Source organism: Budorcas taxicolor, unplaced genomic scaffold, assembly GCF_023091745.1.
Source record: "Budorcas taxicolor isolate Tak-1 unplaced genomic scaffold, Takin1.1 scaffold153, whole genome shotgun sequence".
Classification (NCBI taxonomy): Eukaryota; Metazoa; Chordata; class Mammalia; order Artiodactyla; family Bovidae; genus Budorcas; species Budorcas taxicolor.
Genome location: NW_026291620.1, coordinates 82,100 through 100,047, shown reverse-complemented (window position 1 = coordinate 100,047; position 17,948 = coordinate 82,100). Strand labels below are relative to the sequence as shown.

Genomic DNA, 17,948 nt, shown 5'->3' with positions numbered 1-17,948 from the left:
AGGAGCTACACTCAGGATCTCAGCCTCAAGCCATCATCGCTTTGAACTGTGTCTGTGAGCATCTGTGCTGTATCTCGATTTATTTTGTGCACCTGTTAGCATGATGTGTCCTAAGGTAAATGCTTCTTCCATGTATGCTATTTCAGCTTAGGAAAGGCTTCATCAGAATTCTCTCAGATCATGGGGAAACCTGTATCGCCCCTTTCCCAGCCCTGCTCCATGGCCTCCACCCAAAGAACGAGCCACGTCCCAGCTACCTAAGAGATCTCAGCAGGAAAATCTGCCCCAGGCCTGTTAAAGGTGGAAAGCAAAAGCCCGAGACCTAAGCTATCTGAACCTTGAAAAACGTATGACTCAGTTATCTTAATACTGGCACTGAGCTGGGGATATTCTGTCCTGTGTTTTACTTCCACAGGCAGACTGGTATCCAAAACAGAGACTATGCAAGTAACACACACAGACCCTTTGTAACATAAGAAATTGGTGAAGACGAGCAACCACAGCCTTAATCTGCATTTTAAACACAGCTTTCAGATGTTTGGGGGGTTACATCATAATCTAATCTTGGCTTGGGGAATAGATGGCTACACTCTTCTGAAATCATGTCTACTGAGAGTGGCTATTTATTTGCACCCCTCACCTCCCATCTCTATACAAAATTGCCAGGAAATGCCCACTCCTTTAGGGGAGATATTTCTCTTTTCAAGTTGAAGATATACTGTCCATAGCTCATTTCAGGGTGCACATTTTTAGCATCTTCCTCCAACTCAGTTCGGCAGCTTTGGCAGTCGGTGGTTTTCTGTCAGAGCAGAGCCAGCACCAAGTCCAGCAAGGAAGATGTGCCCAGCTCACAGCCGGAGTGTGTGCGTCTTGGTTAGTCATTCACTTCCATCCAGTGGACGTTTGTAAACGTCTTGCTGTCCATTTTGTCAATGAACAGGCAGCCCTGCAAGTGGTCCATCTCGTGCTGGATGATGCGGGCTGCCCACCCACTCGCCTGCCACACCACCTGCTCTCCTCTAGGGTCCAACCCTGCAGAGGAAGGTACAGCCTGGGTGAGGACATGCTGGAACTGCATCATTCTCAACCTGCTAAGACTTTCCCTGCCCCTGGCTGTGTTTACAAGAGGCAACATCGGAAGGGAATGCAGACGGCAGCCCCTCTCCATCCTAAAAACGAAGTCTGAACTCAGACTCTACCAAGTATTCAACCAGGTTCCCAACCCTGACAGGTGGGTTGCTAGGCTCACTATGGGGCTAAAATGAGAAATGATCTTCCCAAGTGGCTTGCTCAAGAAGAACCACCATCCCAACCCTCCAGCAAAGAATCACATTCTGCACAATATCCTGTGGTATGACAGACAGGTACTGGCTTATCACCCTGAGCTAGGCAAAGATGGGTTCCACTTCTCCCAAGCCACCACGACAGATCTAATAGCAGAGATGTGTGTGTGAGACAGAGAGAGAGAAGAGACACGGGGTGAGCGACAGGGCAGAGAACGGGGTGAGAGCTCATAGTGGAACCAGGCCACCCTTCCAGTCCCCACCCCTGTGCCCCAGTTGAGCTGGCCCTGCTCTCACAGGCACCTCCTGCCCCATCCGCCGTCCTGAATTTCGTCCACTCTGGGTCTGCTTTTTGTTCATGTCGGTAGGCTCCTCAGATCAGCCATCGACATGTCTACACTTCAACTGCAACTTGGCGTAAACTGTTTCGTGGGATCCGAGCCCGCCGCCTACACTGGTTGAATGGGAGCACACAGGAACCCAGTCGCCGCCCCAGGGACCCCACCTCTCCGCACCTGAGATCTGCACCGCCTGGAAGCGGGGCACGCAAGCAAGGAAGCCGGCGACACTCTCGCAGCCCTCAGGGAAGGTGACCAGGCGGCTGTCCAGCACCCGCAGGCTGGGATTCACGAACACGCGGAGGGGGAAGGGCTCCATCTGACGGGCCTCGCGCACACGCGGCGCGCAAGCGCGGAAGAGCGCCTCGGGGAACTCCAGCGCCAGTACCTGCAGCGGCACTCCGAGTTGCGGCGCGCTCAAGCCCACGCAATGCCGGCGCCGCATCACTTGCACTAGCCGCTCCACCAGCCGCTGCAGCTCGGGTCCCGCCAGCTGCGCCGGCTCTACCGGGGCCGCCACGGCCCGCAGCACCGGATCCCCAACCTGGCACACGCGCGGGTACGGCGGCTCCGGCGTTCCCTGCACCAGACGCCGCACGTAGCGCCAGTAGGAGCGCCGGCGCGCCGGCCCCTCGAGTCCATCCCGGGCGGGCGTGGAGCTGTAGGCTCGGGCGCCGCCGACCGCTACCCGCTCTCCCCACAGCAGGGCCGACCCAACGCACCGCGGCGCCCGCAGCCACCGCAGCAGCAGCCCAGCCCCCAGGTGACCCATGGCGCGTGGAGCAGAGTCGCCCGCCCGGACGCGTCCCTCGCCGGCCCCCGTAGCCGAGGTTCCGCCGCCAGGGACGCCGGGAAGTGAAGTTTCCGTGCACCTTCCGGGAGCGCTGGCGCCGCTACCCGTACGCAGCCTGCCTCTCCGCGGCGGCTTTCGGCCTTATTAAGTCCCGTTTCTGGTAGTTTAACCAAGCATTTACAAGAATAGCCAAGAGGTTCACTATTTTTAAAATTTAATTGGAGTATGGTTGCTTTACAGTATTGGGGGGGTTCTCTCTTGAATTACGCCTTTTGCAGCCTCTCCCACGCGTGGCAACACCCGTTCCCACCGGGGTTGCGTAACCTTCCCCGGCCCCACGCCCAGGTACAGGCCGCACAGGCCTGGGGGGCAGGCAGCACCGGTCAGATGCCCGCACTAGGCTCGTCCGGCTGCGGGGGCCCCGCGGACTCCACCTCCTCCTGCCCCGCGTCAGGGACAGCCGGGGTGACCGGCTCGGGGCTCGGCGCCTTGGGCGGCAGTGCTGGCGCTGGAGCCGGGAGCTCGGGGACTAGCTCCTTGGCCAGACAGAAGACCGGCTCTCTCTTGGGCAGAATAAAGGCCAGAGGCTCCTGGACGACGCTGACGTTCACGTGCCCCAGGTTTCCGTACTTGGAAAGCTGAGTGGGTGGAATGCCTGACCCAGAAAGTAAAGAACATAAGTGAAAAAAGCGTTAAATATTGATGTGTCTACAAGGGGAAAAAACCCAAAATACTTATTGGGAGTGACGAACACAGCACATTTCAGTAGAGTAAAAGTCACCTTTGTGATAGGGGACAGGGAGCTGTGCCGTAAAAGCCAGACTGTGAAGGTAATCGAAACAGCAGAGTGCAGGGCGGATGGAGACAGACTGCCAGGAGAGCCTGGACAGGCACCGGCTTCCCCGGACAGGGCCAAGGAGAAGCTGGGGGAGCCAAGAGCAGCCACTCTGTTGGTGCGACCACTGCCCACTGCCCTCCCGCATGCCCTTCGCCACACAGAGACAGTGGACAAAGGGATACGAAGGCAAATTACCAAAAAATACTTCATAAACACCGTCTATAAGCATTTCATGGCAATAGAATCATACATTATGGTTTTTTGTGATTGGCTTCTTTCACTTAGCCAGATATAAACAAACTGAATGAGTCTACTGATAAGAAACGTCCAGAAAGCGAGAATCTACTGCAACAGAAAGTAGGTTAGTAGTTGCCAGGGGCTAAGGGTGGGATTGGGGAATGAGCACAGATGGACACCAGGGATCTTTGGGGTGATGGAAATGTTCTAAAATTAGAGGATAGCAATGGCTGTACACACCTCTGTACATTTTTACTAAAAACTGAATTTTAAAAATAGGTGAATTACTTAGTATGTGAATTATGTCAATAAAATAGTTTTAAAAATCTTATCTTCTCCTCTCTTACCTAAGGTCTGTGCTATCTGAGCTGGAGGAAAAAGGACTTGGAGACAGCGATTTAAATAAGGAACAAGGTCTTCCAGCAAGACAGTGCAGAACTGGACAAAGAGCTCTTGCTCCCCACTGCTGAACGCAGCCTCTTCTGCACGATGGAAGGCCAGGATTACTTTAGTTACCTAGGAGAAAAGGGCACCACCAATTACCTGTTAATCTATCCCCATCAAAAGTGACAAAGATGTGCAGCCCTGAAGTTTTCCAAAAGAACAGTCCTTCCAAACAGTACATCATTATCTTGTTTAAATTCACAATTGTGGTCAGTCTTCACAACTCTGTCACTTCAGTGATGTAGTTCTTACTCAACTAGTTTTATTATTTGCGCAGTTTCCCGAGCAGGAACATCATGAAATACACAGACTACATCATTTTTGGCTCCCATGGGAGATGGACTAGAACTCTGATGGATCCAGGAAAATATCAGCAATACCATAAGAGGTTTTACTGAGTAAGGCCTCTGACGTTCCAGAATGCTAGAACCACTAGAAAACTGTAAAGGAGGAGGAAAACAGACCTGGAAAAGAACATACATTATTTCCACATATAAAGAACATTCACTATTTCCACATACAAATAACAGAGTAAGCCTAGCTAACATTACAGACAGGTGTCATGGTGACAGGGTTAAGAACAGAGACTGGGAAATTGCCTGGTGGTTCAGTGGTTAGGATGCCAGGGCCTGGGTTCAATCCCTGGTCACAAGCTGCAATGTACTGCCAAACAAACAAGTAAATAACAAAGAGCCTCTGGTGCCAGATGTTCTGAGCTCTAGTTCCAGCTGTGCACTCTGCTTCTGTGGCCTCTGATTACTTAAGCCCTCTGTGTCTGATAGTTCACTCATCTATAAAGCAGAGCCAGCAAAAGGACCTAACCTCAAAGAGTTGTGAGGATAAAGGCTGAATATGTATAAAGTATGATGAACTATGTGACATGAGGTAAGCTCTAGATGGATATTAGCTAATTACTATTATCTGAATTTCACTGACACTATAAAGCTTCATTGCTCATGCTTTCTTGCTGTTTTTTACAGGAGGACATCAACAGAAAGACTTGATGCAAGCATGTCACAACTGCCACCTGGTTGACAGGGACTATAAGATGCCATCAATTATAAGAAGCACCTCAACATCTAAGATTTAATGTTTAAAAATGTGCACCATACTTGGATATTAGTAAGATCAGTAGTGTTACTTATATTAGGCAGAATTCTAAGATGGCTCTTGTGATCCCCATCTCCTGGTACCCACTCCCTTGTTTTCTCCTCCTCCTTGAGCGCAGGCAGAACCAATAAGATATGGCAAAGGTGAAGGATTCTGCAGTTTTCATTAACATCCCAAATCGGCTGCATGTGAATTAATGAAAAAGGAAGTTATCCTGGGTGGGTCTGACTTAATTAGATGAGCCTCTTAAAAAGAGGGCTGAGAAAGAGACTCAGGCAGGAGAGATGCTCTCCCACTGGCCCTGAAGAATCAAAAGCTGTGAACTGCTCACGGAGTGGGGTGGTCTCTATGAGTTGAGGGCCTCAGTCCTACAACTGTAAGGAACAGGAATATGCCACTGTGAATGAACCTGAAAGGAGGGGATCCCAAGACCCAGATGAGTCCACAGTCGGGCAACAACTCGACTGCAGCCTTGTGAGCAGAAGCTCAGCCCAGTTATACTGTGCCTGGACTCCTGACCCACAGAAACTGAGACATGATAAATGTGTTGTTTTAAGATGCTGTGTTTGTGTGAGTTTGTCATGCAGCAACAGAAATCCAATACATCACTGAAAAATGACTACAGGTGAGCCACTTCATGAAGGAGGACTAACCAGACCTTTTCAACTAGAAAAACCTCTAAAACCACACTAAACCTAAGTCAATAGACACCCTGTCACACGGACTGGTGTATTACAAAAGTCTGGCCACCTGTAACGAAAGGAGTGGCCCCGCGGCCACCCCACCAAAAAAAAAGGCCCCAGTAGAGAGCCAACAGTCTGCGCTCACCTTGTCAAGGGCGTCCTCCAGGGCCCTGGTCACCTCCTGTGCCAGGGCCACGGGGCAGCAGAGGCGCAGATCATTGAAGGCGACCAGAATGCTGTTGAGGAAGCAGGCAAGGGGCGGGAAGTCTAAGAGCACCATGGGCGGCTGCAGGGTCCCCGGCTGAGTGACCGGAGCAGCAGCCGGCAGGGCACTGCTGCCCAGGACTGCTGGAGTCGAGATGAGGGTGTAAGAGTTCATTTCATCCTGGAACTTCTCGACAGCCTCCTGAATTGCTTTCTGGAAAGTGCTGATAGCCACCTGCTGGAAAACAGGCGCCAACTGACCCCGGAAATCAGCCCCCACTCGACTGAAGGACAGCCCAAAGTACATGCACTGGCCCAGCAGAGAGTCCAGACGGCTGCCAATCCCTCGGTTAAGGTCAGTCTCCAGCACCTGCAGGAACTGTGAGACTTTCTGCAGCACCCAGCCGTGGAAGATGGCACTCTCATTCACCGTGTGTTCACCCATGGCAGGAGGCAGCAGAGGGTCCTCGTCTGAGAAGATGGCACGGTACTGGGTGATAATATCGAACAGATGGACACGGCAGGCCTCGATGGTTTTTGTGATGTGGAAATAGGGATCATCATTGGGGATGGCAGTCAGGATGGAACGGAGCCAAGCATCTCGGGCCTGAAGGAACTTGACCCTCAGCTCAGCCTCAGTGAAGACATCCATTTGCCGTAGAAAGCCAATGACACGGAGGCAGGCAGGGAGCTGGATGTTGGTCCTCAGTTGTTGGATCAGCTGGCTCAGCATCAGCTGCATGGACTGGCGCACTTCGTTCACAATGCCCTGACAACACGGGGTGAGTCAGTACGCTGGGGAAGACACTCCCCAGAACCCACTCCACTAGCCCTGAGTATTGCCAACCAACATTCCCACCGCCGTCCTGACCTATGAGATAGACCTCCTAAAACTGGTGCATCCAGGCTCACCAACAAAGATCTGGTTCACTGTAGCCTACAGGCCCTGCCTGGTTCTCCTGCCCTCACCTGCGTCCTAATGCTCTCCCCTTGCTCACCGCAGACCAGCCAGAATGGCTGTCTTTTTTACTTCTAAACACTCCCAACTTCTCTCCTTAGCCTGCTCTACTTGGTCAGACACTTTCTGGTTTGGTCTCTCCCACATCATGTGGCTGGCTTCTCATCATCTAGGTCTCAGCTTAAATGTTACTTCTCTAGAAAAGCCTTTCCTGACCACTCTTCCTGGAGCAACCCACCTAGTCTCCTGGCCCACTCCCTGCTGTATTTCACTATCTGAAAGGATATTATTTATTTGCCAGTTAACAGCTTATAGTCACATGAACCACAGCCTTGCCTTTGTTCACACTAGTTCCCCAGCACCTAGATCACTGCCTGGCCCGTGGTTAATATTTACCAACTGACTGAATAATGAATGTATGTTTTATGAGCAAGCCTGCTTGCCTCGCAGTAACTGATGTGAAATATGCCAGGAGTTTCCCCAAGATTTCTGCCTACAGGGTCAGTGACGGCCACAGAAGTCCTGGCCATAAGCAGCTCGGTCTGAGTCTTCTCTGGGCAAGTTGGCTACCTGGATGACAGGGATGGAGGAGTATTTCCTTTCTAGTCGGCGTACGTAGGCTGCCAGCTCCAGGGCCTCCTCATAATAGCTGTTCCGGACACAGGTGTCCATGAGCTGAGGGATCTCCAGGATTTCCAGGATTTCCGTGTGCCGGTTTAGAGTCAGGGTGTTCATCCGGCGATTGGAACTGATCTCCTCAGCCTCTTTCACAAAATTCCTAGCAACAGTCAGAACATTTGGTGGTTCACTGCTGTGCATCCAGTTACCAAGCACTTACTGTGAACTGACCCCAAGCTAGACGATTAATCTAATCTTCACACCAAACTCAGGTACTTTTATCCCAGAGATTTAAAGCATCTTGTCTAAGATCACACAACTAGTAAGTGATTAAAAAAAAAAAAAAAAAGATTTGAATCCAGATACGCCACTTAACAAGCCATGGAAAGGTACTTAAGTCTCTCTGAACTGTTTCTTCATTGGTAAAACAGTATTACGACCCACCTCATAAGGATGTGAGGATTAAATGAGTTGATGGGTATAAACCATTTAACACAGAATCTGATATGGAGTAAATGTTCCTTTAATAACAGCTGTTCTTATTTGCATGATGCCCCAAGTAGCTTTGAACTACAACCTAATCCCCAAGTTCCCTCAGCCTCTTAATCTCCTCTGCTATTATCCAACCTTAGTTCCTGCTAGTCTCCCTTTCTTCTCTGTAACTGCAGAGGCCTGCTTTGTGAAGCCCCCTCTCTATTCTAGAGGACTGGAAGAATATGAAAGCTATTCTCAAATATTGAAAGACTCTAAAGAAAACACTTTCTCATGAAAGGCTGGAAGGCAGAATTCGGGATAATGATGGAGAGAGACAGAATATGGTTCAAAAAGGAAGTTTGGTGGGGTTTTTGTGGGGTTTTTTTGAGGATTATTACTGCTCCCAAAGGGGATTTCCTTGTCAGTCTCCTGTCAATGAAAGTTTTGGATCAGATGATCTCTGAGCCAAGCTATCGTTATGTACGTGTGTGTTGTGTGTATGTGTATGTTTACCTAAATATGCACATGTATTAAACTGACAATTGTAGGGTGCTAATTACGATATGTCAGACCCAATGGTAAGTGCTTTGTATGCATTCCATTTAGTGCTCACAAGAGCCCTATAAGAGGGATGTGCTGCTGGGTTCCAGTTCTGACTTAGAAACATCCTGGGGCAGTCTCAATTTCCTTATACACAAAATGGGAATGGCGTACCAACCTCGAAGGCTGCTGTGATGCTTAAAATGATTAATAAAATGCTCAGAGGAGAAGCTGGCATATAGTAAGCACTAAGTGTTAAGTATTTCTATCATCATAAAGACAGCTATTACAGTTATTAGAAGCCCCTCTAGCTCCGGGCCCGCCGCACCTGCAGCTCTGTTGGAAGCTGGGCAAGCGGTCAAGCAGGCGGCCGAGCGACTCCTCCACATCCCCAAAGAGGCGGTGGATGCGCTCGGTGCACTCGGCGCCGCGGATGAAGGTCTTGTAGTTAGCGAAGGCCAAGTCGCGCGTCTGCTGCAGCAGCTGCGCTCGCTCCTCGGCCAGGCGCTCGGGCTCCCGCCGCAGCCGCTCCAGTCCTGAGCCACTCAACTCCCTGAGATAGCGTCCCACGTCAGGCCGCTCGCGCCACTGGGCCTCCGGAAAGCGGTCCCGGAACAGCGACGCCAGGAGCCCTTCATCCTCCACCTCCCCGAGAGCAGCCGCGGTGGCTGTCGTCGTGGCCGAGGCCGTAGTTGAAGATGGGATCGTCACCGTCGCCGCCATGTTTTCGGCAACAGCGTCACTTCCTCTCCCGTCCAGGGAGGGCGCTGACTTTCTAGTCTAGAACCGGAAGTGGCTGGGGGGTGGAGGTGTCACTGTCTCTATGGTTTCTCTTCAGGCCGGCTTTCTTTTCCCGAGAGTCCTCCAGATTACGGGGCGCTAGCGTGGGGAACGATTAGAAAGGAGCTAGAGAGGCCGGCTTTGGGGTTGCCAAGGAGCGGCCGGCGGCTGGGCTTCCGTTTCCGCTAACTGAGGCACGAGGATCCGGCGTTCCAACCCAGCGGGAAAATGCGGCCGCTGACTGAAGAGGAGACCCGAGTAATGTTTGAGAAGATAGCAAAATAGTAAGAGTGCTGGAGCAGAAGAGGGAGTGCGTGGTTGGCGGGGAGGGGCGAGGGTGGGGCGGGGGGCGCGGTGCGTGGACGGCTCCGGGCGCAGTCTCCAGTCCTCATTTTGCTCTCAGCATCGGGGAGAATCTTCAGCTGCTGGTCGACAGGCCCGACGGCACCTACTGTTTCAGGCTGCACAAAGACCGAGTGTACTACGTGAGGTGAGGGGGCGCGGGGCCAGGTAGGCAGCGTGGAGCGGGTGCAGGCCTGGGTCCCACCTTACTCCCTCACCTCCTCCTTCCCTATCCCTTCAGTGAGAAGATTTTGAAGTTGGCCGCCAATATCTCCGGTGACAAGCTGGTGTCGTTGGGGACGTGCTTCGGAAAATTCACCAAGACTCATAAGTTTCGGTTGCACATCACGGCTCTGGATTACCTAGCACCCTATGCCAAGGTTTGTGGGGTGGTTTCAGCTCGCCACTAGGGATGGAGACAGTCAAGGCTGAAGGCCACATCAGAACGCAGAATTAGGCACATCTGCTATGCAGCGGAGTCCCTGACCATTGCCTAGGGTCAGTGCCAGCACCTGATGCTGTACATCTGCTACCTGGGCGTCGCTGGGGCTGGGGGCTAACCCTGTGGGGCTGCTTAGTGGTCCTTATCTCCAGCAAAAATTGAAAAGCCTATGCAGACGCAGCTCAAGACCGAAAAGTAAATAGGTGGCTATGAAGAGGAGCACAGTGGGGTACAGAAAAAGAGCTGTTAAACTTTTAGCCCATGGGAGAAATTGAAGAGTTGAGGAAAGAATCTCTTGGTAGTTCTCATCATGGAGTGAACGGTTTAAGGGAAACAGGCCTCTTTCCCTGAAAATTCATATGACAAAATAAATGATGTGTAGTAATAACAATCATTATGTTTTGTACCTGCAACTGACATAGTATTGTAGGTCAGGGTACTTCAGTTTTGAGGTCACAAAGAGTTGGGTATGACTGAGCGACTGAACACACACATACACGCCCATAATTCAGTGTAAAAGTAGAAAAGCTTTAGTTCATAAGAAAAATAAATTAACCACAGACGTAGTAGCTAGCTAATCTACAAAGGTGTAACTGTTAGCCTTTTTATGTCTTTTGGGTTTAATTCTTTTTCTTCTAGTATAAAGTGTGGATAAAACCTGGAGCAGAGCAGTCCTTCCTGTATGGGAACCATGTGCTGAAATCTGGACTTGGGCGAATCACTGAAAACACTTCTCAGTACCAGGGAGTTGTCGTGTACTCCATGGCAGATGTCCCTCTGGTGAGTAGAGATGGTGGCTGTTAAAAAATCAAGTATCTTTTCTTTCAAGAAGGATGTGTTTTCAGTCTGCTCTTGAGAGGCTAAATTCTTGGCACCTTTTGAATTCTTCAAAAAACTGTATTTTTTCATCTTTGTTGTTTCCAGACCTCAATGCGTATTTATGGAATGACTTGAGTGAATCAGTGTCTCTTCTTTTGAATCCCAGGGTTTTGGGGTGGCAGCAAAGTCCACACAAGACTGCAGGAAAGTAGACCCCATGGCGATTGTGGTATTTCATCAAGCAGACATTGGGGAATATGTGCGACATGAAGAGACATTGACTTAAAGCAAAATCGTCGCAAGGACTTGTGGCTGTGTGGAAGGGGCTAGTTTTGTTTCCTGTGTCTCTGTAGGCGCCACCGTCATGTTGAATTTTTGTCAACACTGTGACCTCTTCAGGGATTTCTTAGTTTAATATTTTCTCTATCACGGACAAATGCAGGCTGGATTCTTACTATGCAGAAATGACTCAAAAATTGGGTTTTGGATCTTTGTGATTGTGACTCAATAGATTACTGTGTTTTATATTTGAATCAGAGGGCTTCTTGTTTTGAGTAACAGGTTCTAAACTGTTGGAACTGAGGACAAGAATAGCTTGTTATTGTTATCTGTGATAACACTGTTTTCCAAACACGTGATAAGAACATAATGAATTTTCTTTTTTCTTTTTTTTTTTTTTTACAGGAAATTAATTTTAGTGGCATAATGAATTTTCTTAACTATTTATTAATATTATGAAAGATAGATATTGCCATATCATAGTAGTAGGTCATGTTTGGGATTTTGCAAATGAAATATAGATAAAATAGTAAGGGCAGTTTATTCTGTGGCTTTTCTATATGATAGGTGCTGTGTGGTGTGGAAGAAGAAACTCTGATTCAAACACCATTTCTCACATTTACCAGCTATATGGCCTTAGATGAGTCATTAAACTTCAATAAATACCTTACCCATCTTCCTAAGAATAGTTTTTAGAATTCAGAATCATGATTGTAAAGCACCTAACACAATGCTTGGCAAATGATGGTGTTGAGTACATGCTAAGACTTGTTTTTGTAACACTTATACTGAGTATTTTTGTTACTAAGAACAGGATATTATGAATATAATTTGATTATGTTACCTTGGCTTTAATAAGCGGTTTTCTTGATCTTTTTCTTGAGTTTTATGATCCCCGGCTGAATGTTATTTTTATCACCTTGATTTCTATTATAAATCTTTTGGTTTTTAATTAAATTTTTTTTTCTTGAAGTATGGTTGATATACAATATTGTGTTAGTTTCAGGTGTACAGCAGAGTGATTCATTTATATGTATATTCTTATAAATCTTTAATTACCTCACTGGATTGGACAAAAAGCACTAATCAGAGACCCTGCCCTGCAATAATAATTCAGCTCTTCTGTCCTCCCCCATGCCTTCCAAAATTACTTTTAGAATTATTTAAGTATTTTTTAGCAAAAAAGCATATAGAAAAAATTTAACTCCCTGTATTGTAGTTTCTTTAGTGCATATACTGCTTATTTTAAATTTCGAAGATGACATCTCTAAAAAGAAAGCATTTTTCAGTTACAGCAAAGCACTCTACAACTCCTGTTTCAGTATGCAACATACAAAACCCAGTTTATATATTTTTGTCCCATTTGTTTCAACTCTTCTCCCTTCCAAGTTTCTCTGTTAATTTCTAAATAGATATAGTGAAGGTTAAGAGGTTGCAATATGATGGGAAGTATTTTGATGGTAGCATTTAGTGCATACTTTAGAAATAATCAGTGTCAGAACTTAACACATTTTATTATTTTATTGCTGTTTTGCCTGTGTAGAGGAGAGCCATAGAGTACAACTTTCTGAAGTTGATTTTTCCCCCAACAACTTTACAAAGGTTTGACAAAGCTTGTGCCCCAGAAGGAAAGAGCTAGGGCACTGTAGTCATTTGAGCTTAGCATCTTGGCCTCTGTGTTTCTGTAGTCGTTGGGATATTGAAGAGACGCTTCAAGAAATACAGCTGCAGGATCCCAGAAAGAACAATGACAAGGCTCTGGGCTGTTGACCACCAGTTCACGTAGTTATAGTTTGATTGGAGAAGGAAAAAGTCAGCTGTTTTTCTCATGCGTGCGAAGTTGTAGTGTCGCCACATGTGAAAGATATTGTAATGCACCTTTCGTGTGCTCTCCTGCGGGACAGAAAATGAAATACAGCAAGGGTTCCTTTCTACCTCTCATCTAGCCTCACCTGGGTACCCACCAGCACTAACCTCCTATATTCACATGATTTTATGATATGTAAAAGTTGGCTATTGAGGGTGCAGAACAACAACAAAAAAAGGGCTATTGGAGTTGTTGGTAAATGGCTAGTTTTGTTGTATATGGAAAAATTACCTGGACTTCAGTTTTAAAAAAATAATTTTTACAATGAAAAACTTCAGTGCTGAAACCAGAAAGCTCTTCCAGAGTATGTCTAGATGTAGACATATACTTAGCATATCGATGCCGTTCTGGGCAGTGTCTTCTGTCCTTCGTCTATGGTAAAAGATGAGAGCCTGCAGATTTGTTACTGAAGGGCCGGACAGTAAATATTCTAGGCTTTGCAAGTGATACAGTCTCTGTTGTGGTTACTAAGTTCTGCCACTGTGGCACAAAAGCAGCCACGGACATGTGTCCAGTTAGCTGTCCCTCAGTATTTGCGGGGAGATTGGTCCCAGGACCGGCAGAGGATGCTCTGGTCCCTTTGTCAGCCCTCCATATCTTCAGATTCTCCACCTGCAGATACAGAGGGGGACTAACTGTAATTGTCAAATGAGCATTGTTTTGTTCCAGTAAAGCTTCACCTACAAAAACTGGGCTTTTGTGCATCAGGGAAAGTGGAGAGAGATCCCAAACAGTGAGATAAAATACTGTATTGGCTGAAAAGTTTTTCTGGAAGATAGGCTAGAAAATCCTGAACAAGCTTTTTTGGCCAACTCAATATTTGCAAACCATATATCTGATAAAGGACTGTTATCTAGAATATATAAAGGACTCTTAGTACTCCACCATTTAAAAAAACTAGATTTTAAGATGGGCAAAGGATTTGAATAGACATTTCTCTGAACTAGATATACGAAAGGCCAAAAAACACATGGAACAATGTTCAGTGTCATTAGTCATTGGAGACACAACTCAAAAACCACAAGATACCACTTACACCCACTAAGGTTGCTATAACAAAGACAGTAACACATTGACAAGGATATAGAGAAATTGCAGCTCTCAACAAACACTGCTGGTGTGATGTAAAATGTGTTACCCACAGTGGAAAAGAGCAGTTCCTCATTGAAGTTAAAAAGTTACCATACTAGCAGAGTATACCACTTTTATGTGTACAAAAATAGAAGTATGTTCACACAGAAATCTATATGCAGGTGCTCACAGCATCATTATTTATGATAGTCAAGAAGTGGAAATAACCCAGATGTCTACCAGCTAATAAGTAAAGAAACAAAATACGATGCATATATACAATAGAATATTATCCATCCAGAAAAAGGAATGAAGAATTAACACATGCTACAGTGTGGCTGAACCTTGAAAACTTGCTGAGTGGAAGAAGCCAAACACAAAAGATCACAGTGTATGAGTCCCCTCGTATGAAATGTACAGAACAGGCAAGTCTGTAGAAACAGAAAGTAGATGAGTGAGGGATTACCCAGGACTGTGGGGGCATGGAGGACAGAGAGTGAATAACAGGCATGCAGTTTACTTTTGGAGTGATGAAACTTCTGGAATTAGATGCTAGTAATGGTTGCAGGACCTTGTAAACCACTAAACTGTACACTGAAAGTGGTATGTTATATCTAAATTAAAAGGCTATGAGCCATTATTTGCTGATGCCTGGTAGAAAACAAGTGAGGACTTTCAAGAGCTCCAAGGCACAAAATTAATTAAGGGCTTCAAATCTTTTGGCCGGTTTGGTTTCTACCCAAATGAGCTTTCACTAGTATGATATTATTCCCACTAATTCTAATCTTTCCTCCAAATTTAAACTTAGTTTCCAGGGATGTTTCTCTCCCACAGAACAATTACCTCAATTGCATCCAGAGTATCATTCAGTTGTTTTCTTTCATTCTCTTTGTGGTCCATCTCAGGCCCCTCATAGAAGACTCCAAAATTGAGGTATACTTGCACGGAACCAAAGCGATTTTGCTGGTTTGCTAGACAAAGCTGATAAAAACCTGTACGAATTCCGAGATCATTACCAAGTTCTTGATCTCCTACCCTCCCACCCTCTAAATTTCCCTGGAGATAACTGTTCTCCAAAATTAAATGTGCTACTATAGACAAAACTGCAGATTCAGTTTTTGATGTGGAAGATCCTGCTCGCTCTTGAAACATATTTACTAAATAGTATAATGTTGTTTTGCCAAATTTTAGTAGCTTGAGCTCTGTATTGGATAGAAAACGTTTTCATCTTTTTCAACCTATAATTCTCACATCTAAACTATTTATAACCACAAGCATATTAAGAGCATATTGTTTGCCTGCTTGTACACCATTAGAGCTGGGATATCATCTTGATCTTGAAAGTAGGAAAAAGATGGATGCTGTGTGAATGAAAGAAGCTATCCAGGAGTGACTTCCTGCAAGGTGGTCTGTATGGGGGCTGCTGGTTTGGGGTATGTACTGACGCTTATTCTCAGCTGGGGTCACCTCCTGCACGTGGCAGTTGGGGAGCAGTGGGGAGGAGCAGGGTCGAAAGATGCTGCAGTGTATTTGATTATCTTAAGTGACTGGAAGGCACCACTGGCTTATCGGGGCCAAGATGTTAAATAATAATGCTGATAGCCTGTGCTGTGAACTGAAGGATTGTCTTATATACCTGTTGAGAAATACTGTCTTTTTTTGTGTAGCTGGCTGGTACAGAGAACAGTTCAAACTGACTAGTGCTGTCCGGAGTGAGGACAGGCTCTATCTGGCTGTGGGAATTTTCTGGTGACTGGAGAAGTGCTTTGTTGTAGAATGTGGATATTTGTCATGGCCGTGCATTTCCTTATATTCTGAATGTGCTTTTTGGTAACTGGCTCAAGTTGTTCTGATGACTGGAGTACTATCCCATAATAAATTTATTAATTGTAATTCTGTATCATAAATGGGTCTGCCTGTTTTGATCACTTTCCCATAATCTGGTTCACTGGAGATGATGAAATAAAATCAAGCTTCTGGAGCCCAGTCAAGGACATCTGATTAATGTCCTTGGCCATTGGCAGTCTACAGGAAATCTGGTTTCTAGTGTTCAAGGTTAATTTTTTCTCCTTACTGTTTCACCATCCATATGTGGAAAAGTCAGGGCTTTTGCATCTCAGTACTTATTCATTTCAATATTTCCTCATTATTTTCCCAATTTCAAAGAAATACATGATTATTACAATAGCTGTGAGAATGGAAACAGACCTGTCTCGTGGGTAGAGAAGTTAATCTGGCCCCGAACATGCTTAGAGGTCTCTATAAGGAAACCCTGTGGGGTATGTGCAGTGGCAGCAACATGCCAGTCATGTGACATTCCTAGAGTCCGCTGAACCTGCCGAGACACATTAAAGAGGGAGAAAAGCCCCTGCTACATCATCAGGAAGCTAACTGAATGGTAAGATTGACATCCAGTGACCATCGGTACAGTGGTTCTCAGTCAGGGATGGTACTGCCCAACCCCCACCTTGAATTTGGGTCACGGTATCGCAGTGATGTTGCGTGTGAGTAGGAGAGGGCAGGGAGGCAGCAATGCTGAACATCCTGCCATGTTAGAAACAGTAAGCAAGACAAAGAATTGTCCAAAATGCCAATAGCACCCCTGGTGAGAAAACATGTCTCAGACCTTGAATCTGGCCATGTAGTTCTTGGCTGAACTCACTTGGTTTTGACCTCCCCAGTGGTATACCAGATTTGGGCTTATTTGATACTTGACAGCAAGTAAGGCATTCAATAGGTACTTGTCTCCAAGCTGGATCTTGATAAGCCCAGGCTGTGAGCTGTGTGGTAGCTACTATTCTATTATTAATTCAGAGATAAGGAAAACCTCTGATAAGTTAGTATAAAATGAATTTTAAGTTACATTGGAATAAGATTAATATAGTTTTTAAATATGTAAACAAAATTTAGAAAGTTAATAGGTTTCCAAGATAAAGAACAAAGGAAATGAACAGCTTCTAAGTTACTGTTGAGCAGACCATCCTTGGGCACAGCATGGATTAAAGTACTTGGCTTAAAGCATTTAAGCAACAGGACTGACTACATAGAGAAACCTTGAGTCGGTGATTCTTCAATTTGCGGGAATTTGAGTAATATTGTTTCCCCAACTTCATTAACTAAAGTATCTTTGAAATCTCTGGGTCTGTCTCCAAAGTCCATGTGATTTTTTTTCATTCAGCTTGGTACCATATCCATATTGTTTTAATATTTAAAAAATGGACTCTTTTCTTTCCCCTCTCATCTCCAAATTCAAGTAAATGTGATGATTACCTCTCCAGGAAGAGGCACCCAGTTTGTCCCATGACTTCAAGCATACTGCCACAGCCCCAAATTTGAGAAGCCAAGCCATATGTTCTAGTGATTTTTCATCTATCAAGTTTCCATTTAACTGCAGACCCATTTCACTAACAGGTGGGGAGTCACAGCATAATAAAGACAACTAGAACTTTGTATTTATTTAAAACCTGACCGACCCCCTTTATAAAAGGAAATGAACAAACAAGAAAAACAAGTCCCCAGTATGACCACGTACCTACCTCATAACTGAAATAGAAGTAGCCAGTCTGGTGGGCAAATTGCCAGAAGCATTCTGTGCCTCCTGGAGGGATCACAATGGCAAAGTCGTGTCGATCTGCTCCACGGAAGAGGGGCTGGTCCCCAGTGCCACTAAGGGGTTCTGTCTTCTGGCTCCTAGCAGAGCTCACTAGGTTCAGAACCACCAGTCCAGCCCCAAAGAGCAAAGGGAACATGCTGCTCTCTGGAGACTCCTGTGTGTGCAGCCCAGTGGAATCAAGCAGTTTAGTATATGTGTACTGTCAAACCAAGCAC

The 17,948-nt window shown here is 46.3% G+C and overlaps 4 protein-coding genes across 4 annotated transcripts; 1 reads left to right on the top strand and 3 right to left on the bottom strand.

Annotated features, from left to right (window-relative positions):
• Positions 1-600: 600 nt before the first annotated feature.
• On the bottom strand, positions 601-2,403 carry LOC128071121 (peptide deformylase, mitochondrial-like). The gene is made up of 2 exons (XM_052664089.1): positions 1,799-2,403; positions 601-1,032 (listed from the first exon to the last, which is right to left on the bottom strand). Exons 1-2 carry the CDS (start codon positions 2,391-2,393, stop codon positions 875-877), a joined length of 753 nt encoding a protein of 250 aa, XP_052520049.1. The 5' UTR covers positions 2,394-2,403; the 3' UTR covers positions 601-874.
• Positions 2,404-2,611: 208 nt separating this feature from the next.
• LOC128071120 (conserved oligomeric Golgi complex subunit 8) lies at positions 2,612-9,243 on the bottom strand. Its single transcript, XM_052664088.1, has 5 exons — positions 8,849-9,243; positions 7,459-7,666; positions 5,872-6,699; positions 3,837-4,005; positions 2,612-3,069 (listed from the first exon to the last, which is right to left on the bottom strand). The coding sequence occupies exons 1-5, from the start codon at positions 9,241-9,243 to the stop codon at positions 2,798-2,800; spliced, it is 1,872 nt and encodes a 623-aa protein (XP_052520048.1). The 3' UTR covers positions 2,612-2,797.
• A 282-nt stretch (positions 9,244-9,525) lies between these two features.
• Positions 9,526-11,346, top strand: LOC128071124 (60S ribosome subunit biogenesis protein NIP7 homolog). Its single transcript, XM_052664092.1, has 5 exons — positions 9,526-9,584; positions 9,704-9,790; positions 9,884-10,022; positions 10,724-10,864; positions 11,070-11,346. The coding sequence occupies exons 1-5, from the start codon at positions 9,529-9,531 to the stop codon at positions 11,187-11,189; spliced, it is 543 nt and encodes a 180-aa protein (XP_052520052.1). The 5' UTR covers positions 9,526-9,528; the 3' UTR covers positions 11,190-11,346.
• A 1,495-nt stretch (positions 11,347-12,841) lies between these two features.
• LOC128071123 (transmembrane emp24 domain-containing protein 6) lies at positions 12,842-17,869 on the bottom strand. Its single transcript, XM_052664091.1, has 4 exons — positions 17,657-17,869; positions 16,329-16,455; positions 14,964-15,112; positions 12,842-13,075 (listed from the first exon to the last, which is right to left on the bottom strand). Exons 1-4 carry the CDS (start codon positions 17,867-17,869, stop codon positions 12,842-12,844), a joined length of 723 nt encoding a protein of 240 aa, XP_052520051.1.
• Positions 17,870-17,948: the final 79 nt, after the last annotated feature.